This window comes from Peromyscus californicus, unplaced genomic scaffold, assembly GCF_007827085.1.
Source record: "Peromyscus californicus insignis strain IS unplaced genomic scaffold, ASM782708v3 Scaffold_22__1_contigs__length_63687245, whole genome shotgun sequence".
Lineage (NCBI taxonomy): Eukaryota > Metazoa > Chordata > Mammalia > Rodentia > Cricetidae > Peromyscus > Peromyscus californicus.
In genome coordinates, this window is record NW_026294525.1 from 23033286 (window position 1) to 23050796 (window position 17511).

The window sequence follows — 17511 nt, forward strand, 5'->3', positions numbered from 1 at the left end:
GTGTGCCACCACCGCCTGGCTTGAGCACTTTTTTAAACCTGTCCGGGATTCCTGTTTCTTCTCTACAACATTCAAAGATGGCGTCCAGTGTTGACTGTTCCAACTCAGCGTCTTCACATGCCCTGTTTGTACAGCACTCTCAGTGGGTCTTGCTGTTCTGACAGTGTAACGCAGAATGCAAATGGTTTCTCCAAATGAAGCCCACTTAACTCCATGTCCTTACCCGAGTTGTCTGCTAGCCGGAACCTGCCACAGCAGAGATGACGCCTCCACTGTTTCTGAACATTCTCCTTCATTGCACAGTGGAAGATAAATATAAATAAACCTGTGACAAGAGAACATGGGAATACTCAAGACAAGTGGCACATTTTAAAGGATAAATATTATGAAGTATGTGGAATTATCTTAATATTTTAGAACTAAGTCACTGAGGGACAAAGACATTAAGGAATGGAATCTTAGTATATACAGTAGGCAGTTTAATCTTCTACAGAAGAACACAGAGGCTTGGGTAAATTCAGAATAAGTACATGGATCTGACTCTGGCTTTGCCTGTTCAGCATGCCTTATGTCTTAACCACACTCCTAAGATTCAACAATGCTGTTCATCTTTGACTTCATTCCCATCTCTCCCTAACACAAGGTTCCAACCCACACAGCTTCTAGGGCATCCTGCCTTGGCTGAATCTTTTCCATCTCAAACTTCAGATGTTCTTAGCAGAAGTCCTGACTATGACCCCCAAAACCACTTGGACATTCTTCTGTTTCTCAGCGTATCAGACTTGTTCTCACCCAACACCATTCTGACCACACTTCCTTCAGATCTTCTAGTAACAGTCTCCTGCCTCAGACTAGCCATTGAGTCCCTAGAGAGGCCACTGTCTGAAGATATAATTTATCCTTAATTTCATCCCTACTCATCCTCTTTGGTGCCCACTGATCAGTGCATGGTGGCCTTGTATTCCCTGTAATGGTCATTTGTTTGCGTGATTATCTTTCACTAGTGGACAATAAAGCTCCAACTAGAGTTGTTCGTCTGTTTGTGTTTGTGCTGTAACTGTTCCTGGAATGATGCTAGGAATCTTAGAGCAAATAAATGAATGTTTCCTTAGTGAGTGAATCATAGTAGCCAGGTTAATATGATGAATTCAGCCTATGCTCAACAAGTGAACACAGGCTCAATTTAGTGGATGCCATGTGATTAGAAGTAAGGAGTTAAAAATAAGACTTATGATGGTCTGGAGCAATTGCTCAGTGGGTACGTCACCTGCTGTGAAACCATGACGACGGGAGTTCAGACCCCCAGACCCTCCTCCGTAAGTGCTAGGTGGTCAGGGTGATGGTGGAGATGTGGGATCCCCAGAGCAAGCTGGCTTGCCAGGTTAGCTATACTGATTGTCTTTAGGTTCGAATGAGAGACCCTGCTTCAATGAAAAAGGTAGAAAGCAAGCAAGACATCCAATGCCAAACTTGGCCCTACACAGATGCACGAATGTGTGTGTGTGTGTGTGTGTGTGTGTGTGTGTGTGTGTGTGCATGCTTGAACACACTTGAACACAAATACACATGTGTACACATTAGTTGACACTAGAACAGTAGGGTTACACCCCAAACTTCAAAGACTGAATCAAGAGAATAAATTCAAAGCCAGCCTGGGCTACATTGGCAACTCTTCTTACAAAACAAAACAAATAAAAATAGAACAGACTGAGTTCTACGCAAAGTAAAGGATGACAGGACTATAATGACAATAAGGCAAAGGTTTCTGAAAAACATGCCGATGAATTTTGAGGTAACACCCTCATCTTATGCTATACTAGTGACAGTGATGGTATGTCTACATGAGGAAGGGCTTTGCAGAAGATGGAGGCTGGAATGGAACCTTTAAAATGCTTGGAGTGGAGGGGAGGTGAAGGAAGCTTCTAGAAGGTTAATTTGTGCAGTGACTATCTGTAAAGCACTGAATTTGACATTCGGAATTTTCAAGAATAAGGCTGATCCTTATATTCCTGGGTCCACAGTGTGGCATAAAATTAAAGTTATTACAGTATTTTTAAGGGGCAGTTAAACTTTTCAGGTGCTTTTGAATATGAAGTGTTCAGTAAGGAACTAAATTATACCATAGCTTGCACAATTAAAAAAGCGTGGGCAGGCAAGAGAGATTGTTCAGTGGGTAAAATGCTTGGCACACAAGGCTGGAGACCTGGGTTTGATCCTCAGAATTCATGTAAAGGTGGAAGGAGAGAAGCAACTCTGTAAAGTTGTTCTCTGGCCTCCAATTGTGTGCTCAAGGACATGTGTGTCCCCCCTAAGCATACACACATACACCAATAATAAACAAGATACAGTTTTAAAACATAGCACAAGAAAGGTCTGACAGTTCAATATGTATAGTTAAGTTTGCAAAATATGACCAAACTTATATATGGTAGTTACTATCCTAATGTCACATGATTCATAATTAGATTTTAGAATAAATGATAATAGGGATGAAGCTTGTTGGATTTCTGTTCTAGCCTTGACATTAATGAAATAACTCTGGCTGCTTTCCTCTGTGTTTAGCTTCTCCGTGTCCATCAGACAGCCCCAAGCACAGTGCCTAAACTGAGGACTTGGTGGCTGGAAATTCCTATTAATATGTCCTATTACCTATTCTGACCTGTGGAGAAATGCTAATATGAAATATATTGGTTGTCATTTTTGTCATTGATTTTAAATAGGAGGATTAGCCTACTAAAATTTATCCTAAATTCAAGCATATGTACTTTAAAATTTTTATTACATCATCTTTATTTAGTGTGTGTGTTTGTACATGTGTACATGTTTGGGTGCGTGTGTGGAGGTCAGGGGACAACTTGCAGGAGTCTGTTCTCTCCTTCCATCACGTGAGTCCCAGGAATGAAATCAAGTTATGAGGCTTTGGCAAAGGCCTTCACCTGATGATCATCTCACTAGTCCCAAAGATATTTAGCTTTGAGAGGTATTAAAAAAAAGTATCCACCAGACACTAGATAAGTAGTATTATCATACTATCATATAACTTTAGATCTAGTTAAATAAATATGCTGTCTCATTACAATGTCATTTATTACTCTTTTGCTGCTGATTGTGATTACCACGAAATTCACCTTTTCTGAACCTGAATGATAAACCCAGAGAAACACAGAGGGATGACCTAAGCATTAATATATCATAACATAAACAACTTCAGGGGTTTGAGACGGGGTCAGGTGAGCAGCAGTAGGTGATTGGTATCTTAGATCATGACTATAAATTTTGGAGTTTTGATGGGAAAATCAGCCAAAAATTCATCAAACCAGCTATTTGGGAAGAAGAGGCAGTGTGAGCTACGTTCTTGACCATTGGTGAAATAGCCTAGATGGCTTCTAAGCTCCTAAATGACTCTGCACCCAAGACTAAACACTTCCCGGGGTCACTTGTCACTCAAACAAAGCCAGCTATTGTGAAGTTGGGTTTACGGCTGTTTTTAGAAATTTGTTTTGGATCTTCTTTTTATATTACAAAGACATCCTTTACTAAATTATTTCTCTGTGGCACAGAATGTCTGGTCAAAGGATGAGTAATGTATTTCCTTGCAGTGTGTCATGTTTCAGCCTGCTTGATGTCGCTTCGGGTGTCTGGAGTTGAAAGGTGGGTCATCTTTACCTTGGCAGCAATAACACATGTGCATTGTGTGTGTGTGTGTGTTGCTGTGTCACAGCTTAAAATCTGTGAGGCTCCTAACCGGGCGAGGGGGATTCTGCTGGCATTGAATATAGTGCGTCTCAAAGTTTAACTTAATGTCTTAGTCTGCCTGCTGATGGGATTGAGATTAATGACAGTTCCTGTTGAATAACAAATTAAATTCCCATTAACCGAGTAAAAGTGTATTTGCTAGCATTTTAATAAATGGGGGTGGATAGTCACTTCCTAAATGGGAACACTGACATGAACTGAGGGGACAGTTGAGGAATTTGCTTTCGTTCACTTTCTATTGAAAACTAAACATTTTATCCTGTGTCATCTATTAATGTGCTCTTTAATTTTCATATGTCTGTCTGTCTATCTATCTATCTACCTATCTATCTATCTATCTATCTATCTATCTATCTATCTATCTATAATATTAGTATTTCATTGTCAAATGAAAACTGATCTTGGGCAAGTCATTAGCATTTCTTACCACCAGTTTACTTATTAAAAAGGAGACTATGTCCTGTATCTGAAGTTACTGTTTTTCAGACTCACGAGCCTGATAGTAAAATCACAGATGTTAGATGAAAGGGTTTCGTTAACTCCCATGCACTACACAAATATACATGATTTCTCTTGCTCCAGGTATTTTAATGTTATCACTGTAACATTATCAGTCTGAGCAGACTGATAATCCCTTTTTTGTGTTCTCCATGGCAGCTTCTGATAACTATGCAATGTATTTATTATACTCTCACATTTGGGTAAATAAGAGGACCTGGTTGTACTCGACTGCTAATAGATAATGTCTTTTTTCTGAAAATAGAAAATGGAGGATCAAGTTCCAGGTATGAATTAAACTTTATAACTTGTTGAACTTGTTAGGAAAGTCAAAATTCCCCATGTGTTGGAGAAATATAAAAGGGGAAGGGATCATATAGAATTTAGACTGTAGTTGAATCAAATCATTCTTTCTGATCCTCTTCATTTCAGAAAAAAAGAGGATTTTCTCAGTTTCATTGCCTCATGGAGCTCACTTTGTTCCCCCTTTATAAATAAAGCCTCTTTATATAACTCAGAATGACCTAGAACTCATTATCTTTCTGTTCCTGCCTTCTGAGCTCTGGGATTACTACCACACAAGATGCTACATGCTTCTAATAAAGCATAAAGTTCATAAAAAAATAAAGCATCATGTTGAAGGTAAAAACTAGCTCACCAATAAAAGCCACTAAAAATTTATATACTGTTCCAGGAAGTTTTCATATGACCTGGCTGGTGAAATAATTGTCCACAGACTCATGTTCTTAGTACTAAGGTCTTTGCAATTTAAGTTTTTGTTTAGAGGATGTTTTGATTATAATTGGGTGTGGATAAAATTGTTCTAAATATGTGTGATTTAAAAATCAGTCCTAAAGGCAGGGATTGATGAAGAACACTGACTTGACAAGAGCTGACATTTTCCCCTCTCATCAGGAAACCCATACTAGGAAAATTAAAGCATCCCAATTCTCATTAATGGAAACGGAGCTGTACAGACAGCTGTAGCTGTGGAAGTACTGAGGCTGCCAGGAAATTCTAACAGTGAAACCAAGGTTGGGCTGGCAGATGACTGTGCCTTTCATGTACAATCCTGAAGTATAAAACCATGGAATTCCTAATGCGAGTGGACACTCTTGTCAATATTTACTTGGGCACTGATATGTAGTGTATCTTAAAAGAGATTAAATAGAGGAATATTGCCTTGGCTGAGCTGGATCCCTGTGTAGATGTGTTCGTACACTACAACTTAAGGATATACTCTTGAGACTTATTATTTCATATATTCATGATAACAAGCCTGCATACTTTTGTCTGTTATGAGCCTGAATAAATTTGCTGAATTAATTAATGCGTATTATGCCAGAGGCATCTCAGATTGGATCTAGGCCATGCTTGAGGCCTCTCCATTCCCTCATCTAGAAACTCATTTATTTCACAGTCCCTGAACATCTACTTTGTGGTAATTGGTTCAATGCAAAAGCTTGCAGAAGTTGCAGGGTGTTGAGTAGTACTTTCCTTCAGAAAAGTACAGACATCTTAGATATGGCAGTAGGGGACACCCATGAGGTGACTGAATTTTGAGTAATATAATCCTGCTTTCTACCCCAGCTGAAACTTGTTTGGATATATTTAGCTGTTCTACCACACATTCATAACTGTATGAGCAGTAGGGTAGCTTTGATAAAATTGATAGTGTTCTCATTGAAAATAACCCAGGCTCTGAAATCCATGGTGCTGGAGGCATATAATCGCAGTACTCGTGGCCTGAAGTAGGACTTTGAGTTTGAAGCCAGCTGAGACTACACAGTGAAATAAACACACACACACACACACACACACACACACACACACACACACACACACAGTACACAGAGAAGGGGGTGGATATTTCAGACTGTGCCATTTAATTTCTCAGGTTGTGTTGCGCTCATGGTGCTTCAGTACACAAAAGAGTTTTGTCATAAAGATGGAGAATGTCTGGTATCTTAAAGAATGTAATCAGAAGACTTGGAAGGTGGTTCAGAGGCCTAACATGTGTGAGGCCCTGGGTTTAACCTTCAGCACCACAAAGCAAAGGATGCCATTTAATTTTCAAGATATAACTGACATAAGTACATTTAGGGGACACTAGCAAGTGTGTCATGGAATCAAAATTATGGTTGTATGGCCAGGTATGGTGGTGCATTGGGCAGAGGCAGGTGGATCTCTGTGAGGTAGAGGCCAGCCTCTGGTCTATATAGGAAGTTCCAGACTAGTTAGGGCTACATAGTCAGACCATTTCTCTCCATCTCTCTCATTGATATATGTGTGTGTGTATATATATATAAATATATATGTTATATTTTCTCCAAAACAGAGCACATGTTTGATAGGTTGAATTAATTTCTGTACCTCATAAAAAGACAACTTTCTGAATCAGAGTTGGATTTCATTTTTAAACCCGAGTTGCTTAGGAGGTAAGGTGAAGAACCGCTCTGCCCATGCATGGGAAACCTACACAGTTGGCATGAAGGGCAGCGGCAGCAGCCTGAACTAGAAAGAAGACAAACGTTGACTGTGCCCCCTGAAACTTCTGGTTAGGTTAGGCTCTCAGCTAACACTTCACCCTGCTCCATATTCCTTTGCGTGATGCTATATTTACTGAATGCCGACTGTCTACCACGCACTGTTTTAATGTGCCTGGAGTATATTACTAAAGAAAGAAAAGTCAACTAACTCAGCTAACGTTCTACCTCTTTACCTACCCAAGAGCTTTTTCATGAATGACCACTTGTGCCTGAATTATGCACCTAGAGTAGTAATGGAAACTGGACCTGTCCTGTTGAAAGGGAAGGTGTTTGCAAATATGATCAATTTAGAAAGCAGCCACTGCCTGGGCACCATTTATCTTACCTTGTAAAGAATTGAAGATGGAGAAGAGGTACATGAAAGGGATATTTAAGGGTCCCCAGGCAAAGAAAGCAAAACCCCACGTCATGCCCAGCAGGAAGGTCAGGCTGACCACACTGCGCAGGTTCCTTAAAACCTCTTCTCTCAGGGTCCGGTTGCTTCTCTTCCCATTCCTCCCACAGATCTGTACCATGACCACAATGAACATGGCAACATTCAGGAAGAACATGACTCCAAAGTACCCGGCACAGCTCACATAAAACACCACGGCATCCTGAATCCAGCAGCTTGAAGGAACAGAAACAAGAACAAGATAAAAGAGTTTGCCTACCCCGCCCTGTTTACTGGTGACTTTCCTTGGCCTGGTTTGCACAGCTTACTGAGTTCTTTCTGAAACACCTATGAAAAGCCCACTCATATCCGTGGACTCGAGTTTCTGCTTTGATCTTTTCATAGGTGGTTTTTCGTTCGGGTGGTTTTGGATGGCCGCTGTCTTGATCTCGTTATTTAAGTCAATATTAAAAAGCAAAGGAGGTTGCTTGTTGAATTCTGATTGGTATGAGCACATGCTTGTTTGGCTGGTTCTAAGCCACATCTGACCATCTTTCTTTTGTGTGTCCTTACTCTAACAATGGGGATTTTCAGCATTTAATTTTGCTGTCCTTTCCTGTCAAGGAGTGGCTGTGTTGACATCATTCCAAGAAATAACATGGAAGCAGAAGTTTGCTAAGAGATTTTTGTGAGAGCTATGGTGTTACAGCTGTCTGCTTATGTTCATGTGAAAGAAGGCAGGAGAATTGCTGAGATGTTGGCCCTGGTGAGTTTTAGCCACAACATAAATGCTAGTGGTCACCTATGTCCCTAGTTCCTTGTCATCTATGATTAGCAAATTTATACTTTGTCTCATTGAATTAAGGATTCAGGATACACAGCAATTATTATTTATATAACTGTTCTAGTTGGAACAAGACATTATGAAATTAAAAGATTTGTGTATAGATGTTTCTTGCACACAACTATAAGGCATAGGTAAATTATAACACATCTTCATTAAGAAGAATACACTTGATTTTTCAGAAATATATCAGATAATAGATGGAAGAAAACTTCTAACTGTTCTGTGGTATAAAGTCTGACATGGGTAAAGTTGAAAAGCAATTGAATTTGCAGGTGTCCCAATGTTTCTGTAGACTATGGAAATTCTTAAGTACCTAAAAAATTCAATGATTTCAGGAAATTAAATTCATCTTCAAATGAATTGTCCTTATTCTGGCTACTGAGGTAAATGCTTTCTTGAACATCCTTGGATCTTAGAGCTCAACATGATTTCTAGCATACCATAAATGCTCACTAAATGAGATTGCGTGACGGCACAACCTTAAACAGAGCTTCAAAATCCCATGACAACTGAGTAAGATAGATTTCCTAGTCATTCATTTAAAACTGATTTAGTTTAAGATTTAGTGTTTCTTATAAGGATCCTCTAAATAACAGTGCATGCCAGTGGCACTAGATTTTCTGATATGTATGGGTTGAAGGAGGCAAGAAAAGTACAGAATCTCCTCAAATTGAATATGTCTTCTAAGTTCAGAAAAGCACATCTCAGGTGTCTGAATGCTCTAGACCATAAAGTACAGTGTTATTAAAATAAAGGAAGGCAGCTCTGAGCATTGAAATGACTAATCTATGGAAGAAGGACCCCTGACAGATTCTCACAGGTGAACTAAAACATTTGAAATTGGAGCATTATTGTTACTATTCGAACTTATATTAAACTTCATGAACAAAGTACATATCCCATCATGATCTCCCGCAAATGTGCATTACTCACAATTCATCATCCTGCTCTTTCCCATAACTTTCTTTTCCATAGACTTCATTTTGTTTTCTGCTCACCAGAATAATTGACACTACCAAGGCAGGCAGACCTGTTATAAAAAAGACCATGACATTGAGAGATCTCCTGAAGACTCTGGGACTGCCTCATGGGACTGATACTGTTAAGGAAGTAGGAAAAAGAAAAACCTTTACAACAGAGACTCAATTTTCTTAGAATGGTTAAGTTGGTTGGTTAAAATCAACAACAGAATTCCCTCTTTAGTGTGGGACATATAACTCTAAGTGGCAATAGTTAAAACGTACTCTTTAATGATGCTTTCGTCTTCTTCTGGGTCTAGTGATTCTCACTTGAGAACTAGACCCTAATTCTACGGAATGCAGCACCAGACAGTGTGGTTGTATAAATGATGCTACATTGGGCCACCAGAGTTCAGAAAGATAAGGTGAATGCAGTCACTTTTACCCTTTTTCTAAAAAAAAATATGAAACAAAGCCTTTCGGAAAAGTTGGGGTCAATTGCGAGTGTGTGATGTCTTTTCTTTTCTCTTCAGAGAATCAGCAGTACTCCCATGTCTACTTCATTTAACCAGTTCATGCCTCCTCAGGTCCCCAAGAGAGCCTTTGATTTTTCTCAAAGAGGGGGTGGGGGGATGTGGAAAACTAAGGGATGGCTCAGCCTTGGATATTTCCATGTGAAAAAGATATGGGATTGAGCTTTAAGATGCCTAGCTTGACACGAAACCCAGATAAAGAAAGTTGTTCAACAAAAAGATTCTGAACAGGCTAATATGAATGGTCTTTGAATATCTGACCAAGGATCCATGGCAAAAAGCTAAAGATAATACTTTTGTAAATGTCTTGGTTGCATACGTGAAAATGGCCCTCTTTTTCTGGCTTCCACAAAAGGGATGAGTAGAGCTTGGCGTTTAGCTGGCTACTATTTTTGGAAGCAGAATGGGCTGTCAGTTGCTTCCTTAGCCCTGGGTGGGCTGGCACTGAGCTCAGGAAATGAGCTTGTGGTGACTTCGGAGCTAAGGCTTTCAGGGAGTACCGGTGACAATGTCAAAAACTGTGCTGGGGAACAGAGGATGCCCCTTCCTCGGGATTTTCTTATCTAATACATGTTATTAATCACAGTTTTCCTAAGGGTCTTAGAGTACGATGCACAAGGAAGGGTGTTTGGGAGAGGCTTACCCCAGCCAATGATGCAGAATTTTAGAATATACCGGTGGATGTAAGTGTTAAACACTTTGACAAGAGCAATGTACATGTGGATGGCCTCCAGCCCCATCCAGGTGAAGGTCGCCAGGAGGAAGAAGTGCAGTAGGGCAGCCACAGCCGTACAGAGGCCAGCCACATCAAAGGACGTGATCCAGCCGTCCAGGAGGAAGATGAGATTCAGGAAAAGCAGGGCTGAACTCAGGTTCATCAGGATTTTGGAGGGATAGTCCCTGCGCAGTTTCCTAAGGACGGAGAAGAGAAACGTATACAAGGAGTAACACTGGACACCAATGCTTTAAAAACAGGGATCAGTTCCAGTTTCCTACCATTCTTGGTAGTAGGTACCTCTCTATATAAGACATGGCCCCACCGTGTGGAGGAGCGAAGATGTTCATTAGTATTTGCAAGGCTATGAAGAATTTTTCAATGTGATTTCCATTTCAAAACTGTTTCCAAAATTCTCAACTTATTTATACAGAGTTTGTATTTATTTATTTATTTATTTATTTATTTATTTATTTATTTATTTATTGCTCTGTTTTTAAGACAGGGTCTTCTACTGAAGCTCAGGGTGCCTTATAACTCACTATGTAGCCCGGGCTGTCCTCTATCTCATGGAAATGCTCCTGTTTGAGCCTTTTGAGTGTTGGGATTAAAGCCATGAGCCACCTCACTCACATTTTTTTTTTTTAGTTTAGGATTTTTTTTCAGATACAAGAATTACATATTTAATCAACTAATTTATGTGCTTGTTCATGTGTGTATGCCTGTGTGTGTGTGTGTGTGTGTGTGTGTGTGTGTGTGTGTGTGTGTGTGTGCACCTTTGCATGGATATCCACAAAATCCTAAAAAGGGCATTAAAGTCCTTGGAACTGAAGTTACAGATGGTCATGAGCGGCCTGATGAGAGCGACTGGATCCGAACTGAGGTCCTTCTGCCAGAGTAGCCAGTGATCTTTGCTGCTGAGCTATTCCTCTAGCCCTGACATTTTTATTTAAAAAGTAATTTCCCTAGAATTGTTTGATGTTCTTGATTTTTTTTATGAGTCAGATATCCCTTTTAAAAAAATTTCCTGTTTCAAGAATGCTTGTATACAATTCATGAAGCAAAAAACCTTTAACTTTTACAATGTAGCAAGTATTTCATGTCATTTCAATTTACATAAGTCTCAATAATCTCTTACAGACTTGAACCCATTTTACAAGTAGAGATATAGCAATTATAAACTAAAATTCTATACCTGGAAAATTCATGTTGCATGATCTTATGAGAAACATGAGGATTAAAAGCGAGACACCGACATGATTCATAAACCGTAAAATTGTTTTTTAAAGCTGAGACAATTTTCATGCTCACATTCGCAGTTGTTAGCCCTGGGCTTGGCAGATGGAAACATACTTACTCAAAAGCAACATATGTTAGGAGAGTTGCTGCTGAGAAAATAGCAGATATTCCACACCCGATATAGGTGATGAATGTAAGGACTTTTGTGTTTCTTCCATCTATTTGTGAGGCACTCCTTGGAAGATCCTAACAAAACATGGGAAGCAGCTGTAAGTATTATTCCTCTTCCGTGACAGTGGTGCTTTATGTTGCTAGAAAGTTCACAGTTAACATTAGAGCAGCTCAATCTCAGGGCCTAAAAACAACAATGCCCACCAACACTGACATAGCCCCTTGCTGCACTCAGGTGGACCAATCCAAGAAGGACAAATGAAGCATTATTGCAGAAGTAGGTGCACACTGTTTTAACTCAATACCTCCTCGTCTAAGCTCTTGGTAGCCTAGTGTAAGATAAAGAATGAAACCACGGGAAACCCCAGTAGAAATGGTGGAGGGTACAATCGTCTTGTCTGAGAAGTCAACAGTCACACCTGTTTCTGCAAGGGTAGGAGCATGGGTATAAATGGAGGCCACTACGCAAACATGGCCAATCCCTAGGCCCCTAGACTGTTTGCTCGGTGAGAGATGCTCAGCCAGGAACAGCCAGAGGTTGCTGCAGGTGGTCTTGAGGTTTCTACGGTCATTTCAAAGCCTGGCATGTGTTTGGTAGGGTTGGTTTTGATTTCATTTTTCATAAGAGTGAAGCCACACGTGTGTTGGGATCTAGCATTTTTAGTCTTTATAGATGTGGATGGATATAATTTAAAGGGTCAGGAGTTGTGCAGAATGAGAAGACACCAACATGGATGAACATGAAGCACTAATTCCACATGATGAAGTGAACCTGAAAACTCTGGACCTCACAGGAAAACCTTCCTTTCCCTCCTTAACTGGAAGATTAGGTAGGGACAAAAACTGAGGCAAGACCACTAACCTGTCCTGGTGTGAGATGAAATCACTTCCAATGTACAGGTGTTTAAAAATGAAGGAAGAGATTGGCTGAACATATAGTTTAAATATTTCAATCTTATGGCAAAGGCAAATTTTTCTTTCTATATGTCAGCTTCTTTTAATTTTTATCAAATCTCTCTCTCTCTCTCTCTCTCTCTCTCTCTCTCTCTCTCTGTGTGTGTGTGTGTGTGTGTGTGTGTGTGTGTGTGTGTGTGTGTGCATGTATGTGAAATGAACAAACAGGAGACAGTTCTAGATACAACTAATGCAGTAAGCATGTGTGTTGTGTAATATTTTGATTGTGTTCTGACAAATAAAGCTTGCTTGGAGTCAGAGGGCAGGGCTAGCCACTAGCTGACCATAGAGGTTTGGAGGACTGTAGAGAGAGGAGACAGGAAGTGGTAAGGTGGGGCAGAGAGAGAATCTTGGCCCTTTTGGTTAAGGGAACTGGAGAGGTAGGAAACAACTGTGGCTGCTCCCCTGTTCTCTGATCTTTCAGGTTCTTACTCCAATATCTGACTTCTGATTTTTTATTGATTAACGTTATTAATTATAGATTAACGCTTCATGTGTGCAGTAGTTTCAAGGCATTGGCAAACTGCATATTGGCAGAAATCAGCAGAGTTGGGTGCTCTGAGCCAGGAAAAGCCTTCCCCTTCCTCAACAGCCCAGGAGTCCCTCAAAACACAGGAAGACATGTGCCCATGGCGCATGGGATGGAACTCAAGTCAGTGCCAGTGGACTACAGAGAGGTGCCTATCTGGTACACTCACTGCAGAATCAGCTAGAGTAGAAAAATTAGGAGCTTTGAAGGATCACCAAGCACAAGGAACTCTTCAAAGCACTATTTCCATCTAGGTAAGACAAATGGGTGGTAACTCAATGAAGAATTTAAGAAAAAAATGAAGTCATTTTACATACTGAGAGCAATTCTCACATAATTCTCCTATCATGTGGTGCTTTCTGAGAATGATACATGACAATTTAATCCTTCTAAGCCAGTCAACATGAAGATATAAGTATGTAAAATCATAGGAGAGTCACTTTTATTACAGAGAAATGTAGGAAAGAGCATTAAATATTTTTCACATTTATTGATTAAAAGATATAAGTTTATGTGTCATGGGAAGTTTTAGACTCTGAGACTATGTTATACAAGTGAACAAAGAATTCGTAAATCTAGAAGAAAAAACTTATGACTCAAGGGTTGATGATTTGGAAGAGCCAAAAGGATACAGACACATTGCCAGAAAGGATGAATTTTGGAAAGTGTTTCTTCCAGCAGTTTATAATCTTACAAAAGAGGCCAAAAAGGAAAGTGTAGTAATTCACTAACATGCAAATTTCCACACATGTAAACTTAACTTTTTACTCAGCAACAGAAAGCACATGTGCATTTATAAACCCATAATAAAATTGAAATACCATGTAATAAAACTGGCTATCAGAGTAATGTGCAGGTGGAATCTGGGTGCATATAAATTATCTTTGAGAAGTCAATTTCTTCCTAGCATCTATTTGTTAGAAGTAAAACTCACAACCATTTTCAAACATACATGCACACTGCTGAAATACTTGGGTTAATTAAGCTAAATCATATCTCATATTAAATTAAGTAAAATAAGTAAATTAAGCTCATATCTGAATGACTAATTATGCAAGATTAGCATTTTCTGAAGAATACCTTTGGTCATTTTTAAAGAAAAGAGAAAATTAGAGGAAATATTAATTTCTGTTTAAAATGCAAAGGGAAAACACTGTAGAGTTTAGTTGTTCATTTTAATCCCCTGGAGAAAAAAACATATTTTGAGAGCACTACAAAGTTACTTTCTGTAATTTACCACCTTTGTCAATGACTTGTTCTTCTTGCCCAGAGTGTTTGTATCCCAGGTTGTCAGGAAATTTACAACTTGCAGAGTTGTAAGTTTGTATGACAACGGTCATTTGCATAGGAAAAGAAGTTCATCAGCCAAACACTGTAGCCACACTTGCTCATTGCTTCCTCCCAGACCTCACAGGAAGAAGAAGGCCATAAGATTGAAGGGAGATGAATACAACCTCGTGTTTGGGATTCCAACTGGAAAACTTGAATCACCTCAATTCCCATTACTCCCATCTTCTATGAAAAAGCAGGTGTGGTTGATCCCTTCATAGAACCCTTGTCAAAACAATGGCTATGGTACATTCTAGATGTTCTGTGTACTGGATGGGTTCTTCCACAACACAAGTGTACCAGATAAATGGTACTGACTCACTTGTGGATGAGTTCCAACACACCCTTGGGAGTAAGATGAGTCTTCCAAACTGACTGGGATAAAACAAAACACTGATTCGCTCTAATTTTTTATGCAAACTCTTGAGTATGCTGGCTAGGTAGATTTATTTTAAGGATAAGAGAAAGGAGAAATACAACAGGTTACATGAAATCCCCAAAGTGAGAGAAACCTCAAGAGATCATCTTTCATGCAGGACTGAAGTTACTCACTCTAACTACTAGCTGTCCTAACAGACTGTCCTCTTCAGGGGAGAAATCACTTGGCGCAATACACAATGTCAGCTGGCATTTGAGCATATTAAATAACACATAAGGAAGAAAACTCTTGATCAGACTAGGCATAGTTCTGTTCCATGGCAGGAACACCCAATGCTTTCTTTTTCTTTCACTCTTTCCTTTGGCATCACCAACTCTTTCTCCTTTAACTAAAGGGGTTCATGAGGACTTTTTTGTTGTTGTTGTTCTGAAATTATTTCTCATCACTGTTAATGCAACAAGGAAAATAAGATAGAGTTCTTTTGTATGATGCTGTCACTTGATGTAAATACATGACTTCTGCTAAGTGGATGCTTCGTTAAGACTCAAGGTCTTGGGTACAAATGGGCGTGCTTAGGAAACAATTTCTAAGACATATAATCTTTAAAAAGTTGGTTTCATACAAAAGAAGTGTGTCTTCTAAAATTATAATGTGTCAAAATGAGCCAAGAAACTCCCCTTACCATGAGGACTCCAAAGTGAGTGAAGTGGTTGCACAGGCAGATGGTCTCACCAGCATCTGAATCCAAGTGCGCAACACATCCCGAGGTGTTCCATCCTCCAAAACTTTCTGCAGGAAGAAACAACAAGTAAAGAACAGCAGCAGCTCAGTATCCTCTGCAAGGGACATGTCCTTCTGCCCCAAAGAGCTATTCTGCAATATGGGCATCATTCTTGTAGCAACCAAGATATAGAATGATTTAGATCCCCAGAATCCTTGAACATCCTTTCAGAATCATCCAGACAGTGGTTTCAAACTGTGTTATACAGAATTGCCTCAGGGTTTCTGAAGACGCTCAAATTGAATTTTTTACAAAGTTTGAAATCAACTTCTATAAAAACTAAGACTCCTTCTCAAATGTTATGTGCTAATGAGCTCTCTGAAGACCAACACATTTTTCCTCTCAAGGATCAGGCTAACTTTTTGTGAAGATGTATGAAGAAAGGAGGTCAGCTTTCTTAGAACATTCTGTGATGTACACAGTGGTCATCATTATGAAGACAAGAGCAATGGCTTGAACACACCTTACCTGACTTTTTTGGCATTATATTTGTCCATTTATTTAAATATATTTAGGCACAAGATAATAACTTTTAACCAAGTATACAAGTCAGTCAGGATCTCAAAAAGTGTACAACTAAAACACAACAACTAAACTATCTGTAGTAAGAACTGACAAGAAGAGATTTAGGGACCACTGGACTGTATTTTTCATAGGCAAAGTAGCCGATATGTAGGTGGAGTTTTCTTGTCCCAACCATCAGCTCCCAAATAACCAATAAGGAGACTTAAGATTACTTATAAATGCTCAGTCAATAGCTCAGGCTTATTACTAACTAGCTCTTACATTTTAAGCTAATTCATATTATTTATTGACTCTTGCCACATGGCAATACCTTTATTAGCATGGAACCAGAATGGATTTAGTAGCAACATGGCACTGAGGAATCCATAGGGAAAAAGACCCTTTAGAATGAACACATGAGGCTTCCTTTTGTACATCTCCTTATTCATTTCCATAGTCTCTATCTGGTGATTTCTTGATTCCTTACACATTCCTCCCTGTTTTGATTGCTCAATATCATTTTGGAGGTCATTTTCTCTCCAAGTAATCTGTGTTCTTTATAATTGCTCCTACATTCACCTTCCCTCAGTAGGCTCTTTCACCCACCTCATAATTTTTATGCCTTGTGAATGTCAAATCATCTCATCAGATATATAATGGAGTGAGCTTGAGCCTATGTTCAACTGAAAGTGGCTGTAATAAAAATATATGTCACATTGCACAAACACCTGAAATGAAAGTGGCCGACTCATTCAAACTGTGGATCAAATACATTTTTTTTTGCAGTGACAAATATTATTTTAAAAGTGAGAATTGATTTCCCAAGCTATCTAAACTATAGTTTGAAGCTCAGTCACCCTTAAGTTGTGGTGTGGGGTGAAATGGGGATGGGGGTACTGGGAATGCTTGACCACACTTGAAATTCTGTTAATCTATATTAAATCCCCCAGTATTTTACAACTTACTATTTTTGTTCAGATCCCAGAAGGCACAGATGGGACGATACACTTCCTGTATTAACATAAGAATAAACATGCAAAATTGTGTTTTAAACTGTTTAAAAATCACAACTGAAATGTGATGAGAGAATGAGTATGTCAAGGGCTTCATAAAGTTACTGATCGGTACCAGACATGTCAGTACCACCTAAGAAGGTCAGCAGCCTAGATGGACCTCCTTTCCTAGAGACTTCAAATGAAAAACAGCAAGGACCCCCAGAAAGAAGCACATTCACTTTTTTGCAGGACATCACTCTCTATTCCATTGTAAAATGCTGAATCTACTATCATTCTTCATGTCTAGCAAAGATTTTTATAACTTACTGTTCATAACATCTTCAAAATTCTCTATATGCCTAAATTCAGGGCCTCAAGAGACAGTCGTATGCCCATAGCC

General features: G+C 39.3%; 1 protein-coding gene across 3 annotated transcripts in view; it reads right to left on the reverse strand.

The window, feature by feature from the left end:
- The window catches only part of Adgrg6 (adhesion G protein-coupled receptor G6), a 126749-nt gene that overhangs the window by 4128 nt on the left and 105110 nt on the right, over positions 1 to 17511 (reverse strand). For all 3 annotated transcript variants that reach the window (XM_052751093.1, XM_052751095.1, XM_052751094.1), the window contains 7 exons: positions 17082 to 17127; positions 15514 to 15620; positions 11588 to 11715; positions 10159 to 10427; positions 8957 to 9053; positions 7129 to 7412; positions 224 to 325 (listed from right to left, as the gene is read on the reverse strand). In XM_052751093.1, the coding sequence (XP_052607053.1) occupies positions 224 to 325; positions 7129 to 7412; positions 8957 to 9053; positions 10159 to 10427; positions 11588 to 11715; positions 15514 to 15620; positions 17082 to 17127 (1033 nt within the window). The remainder of the gene's footprint in view (positions 1 to 223; positions 326 to 7128; positions 7413 to 8956; positions 9054 to 10158; positions 10428 to 11587; positions 11716 to 15513; positions 15621 to 17081; positions 17128 to 17511) is intronic.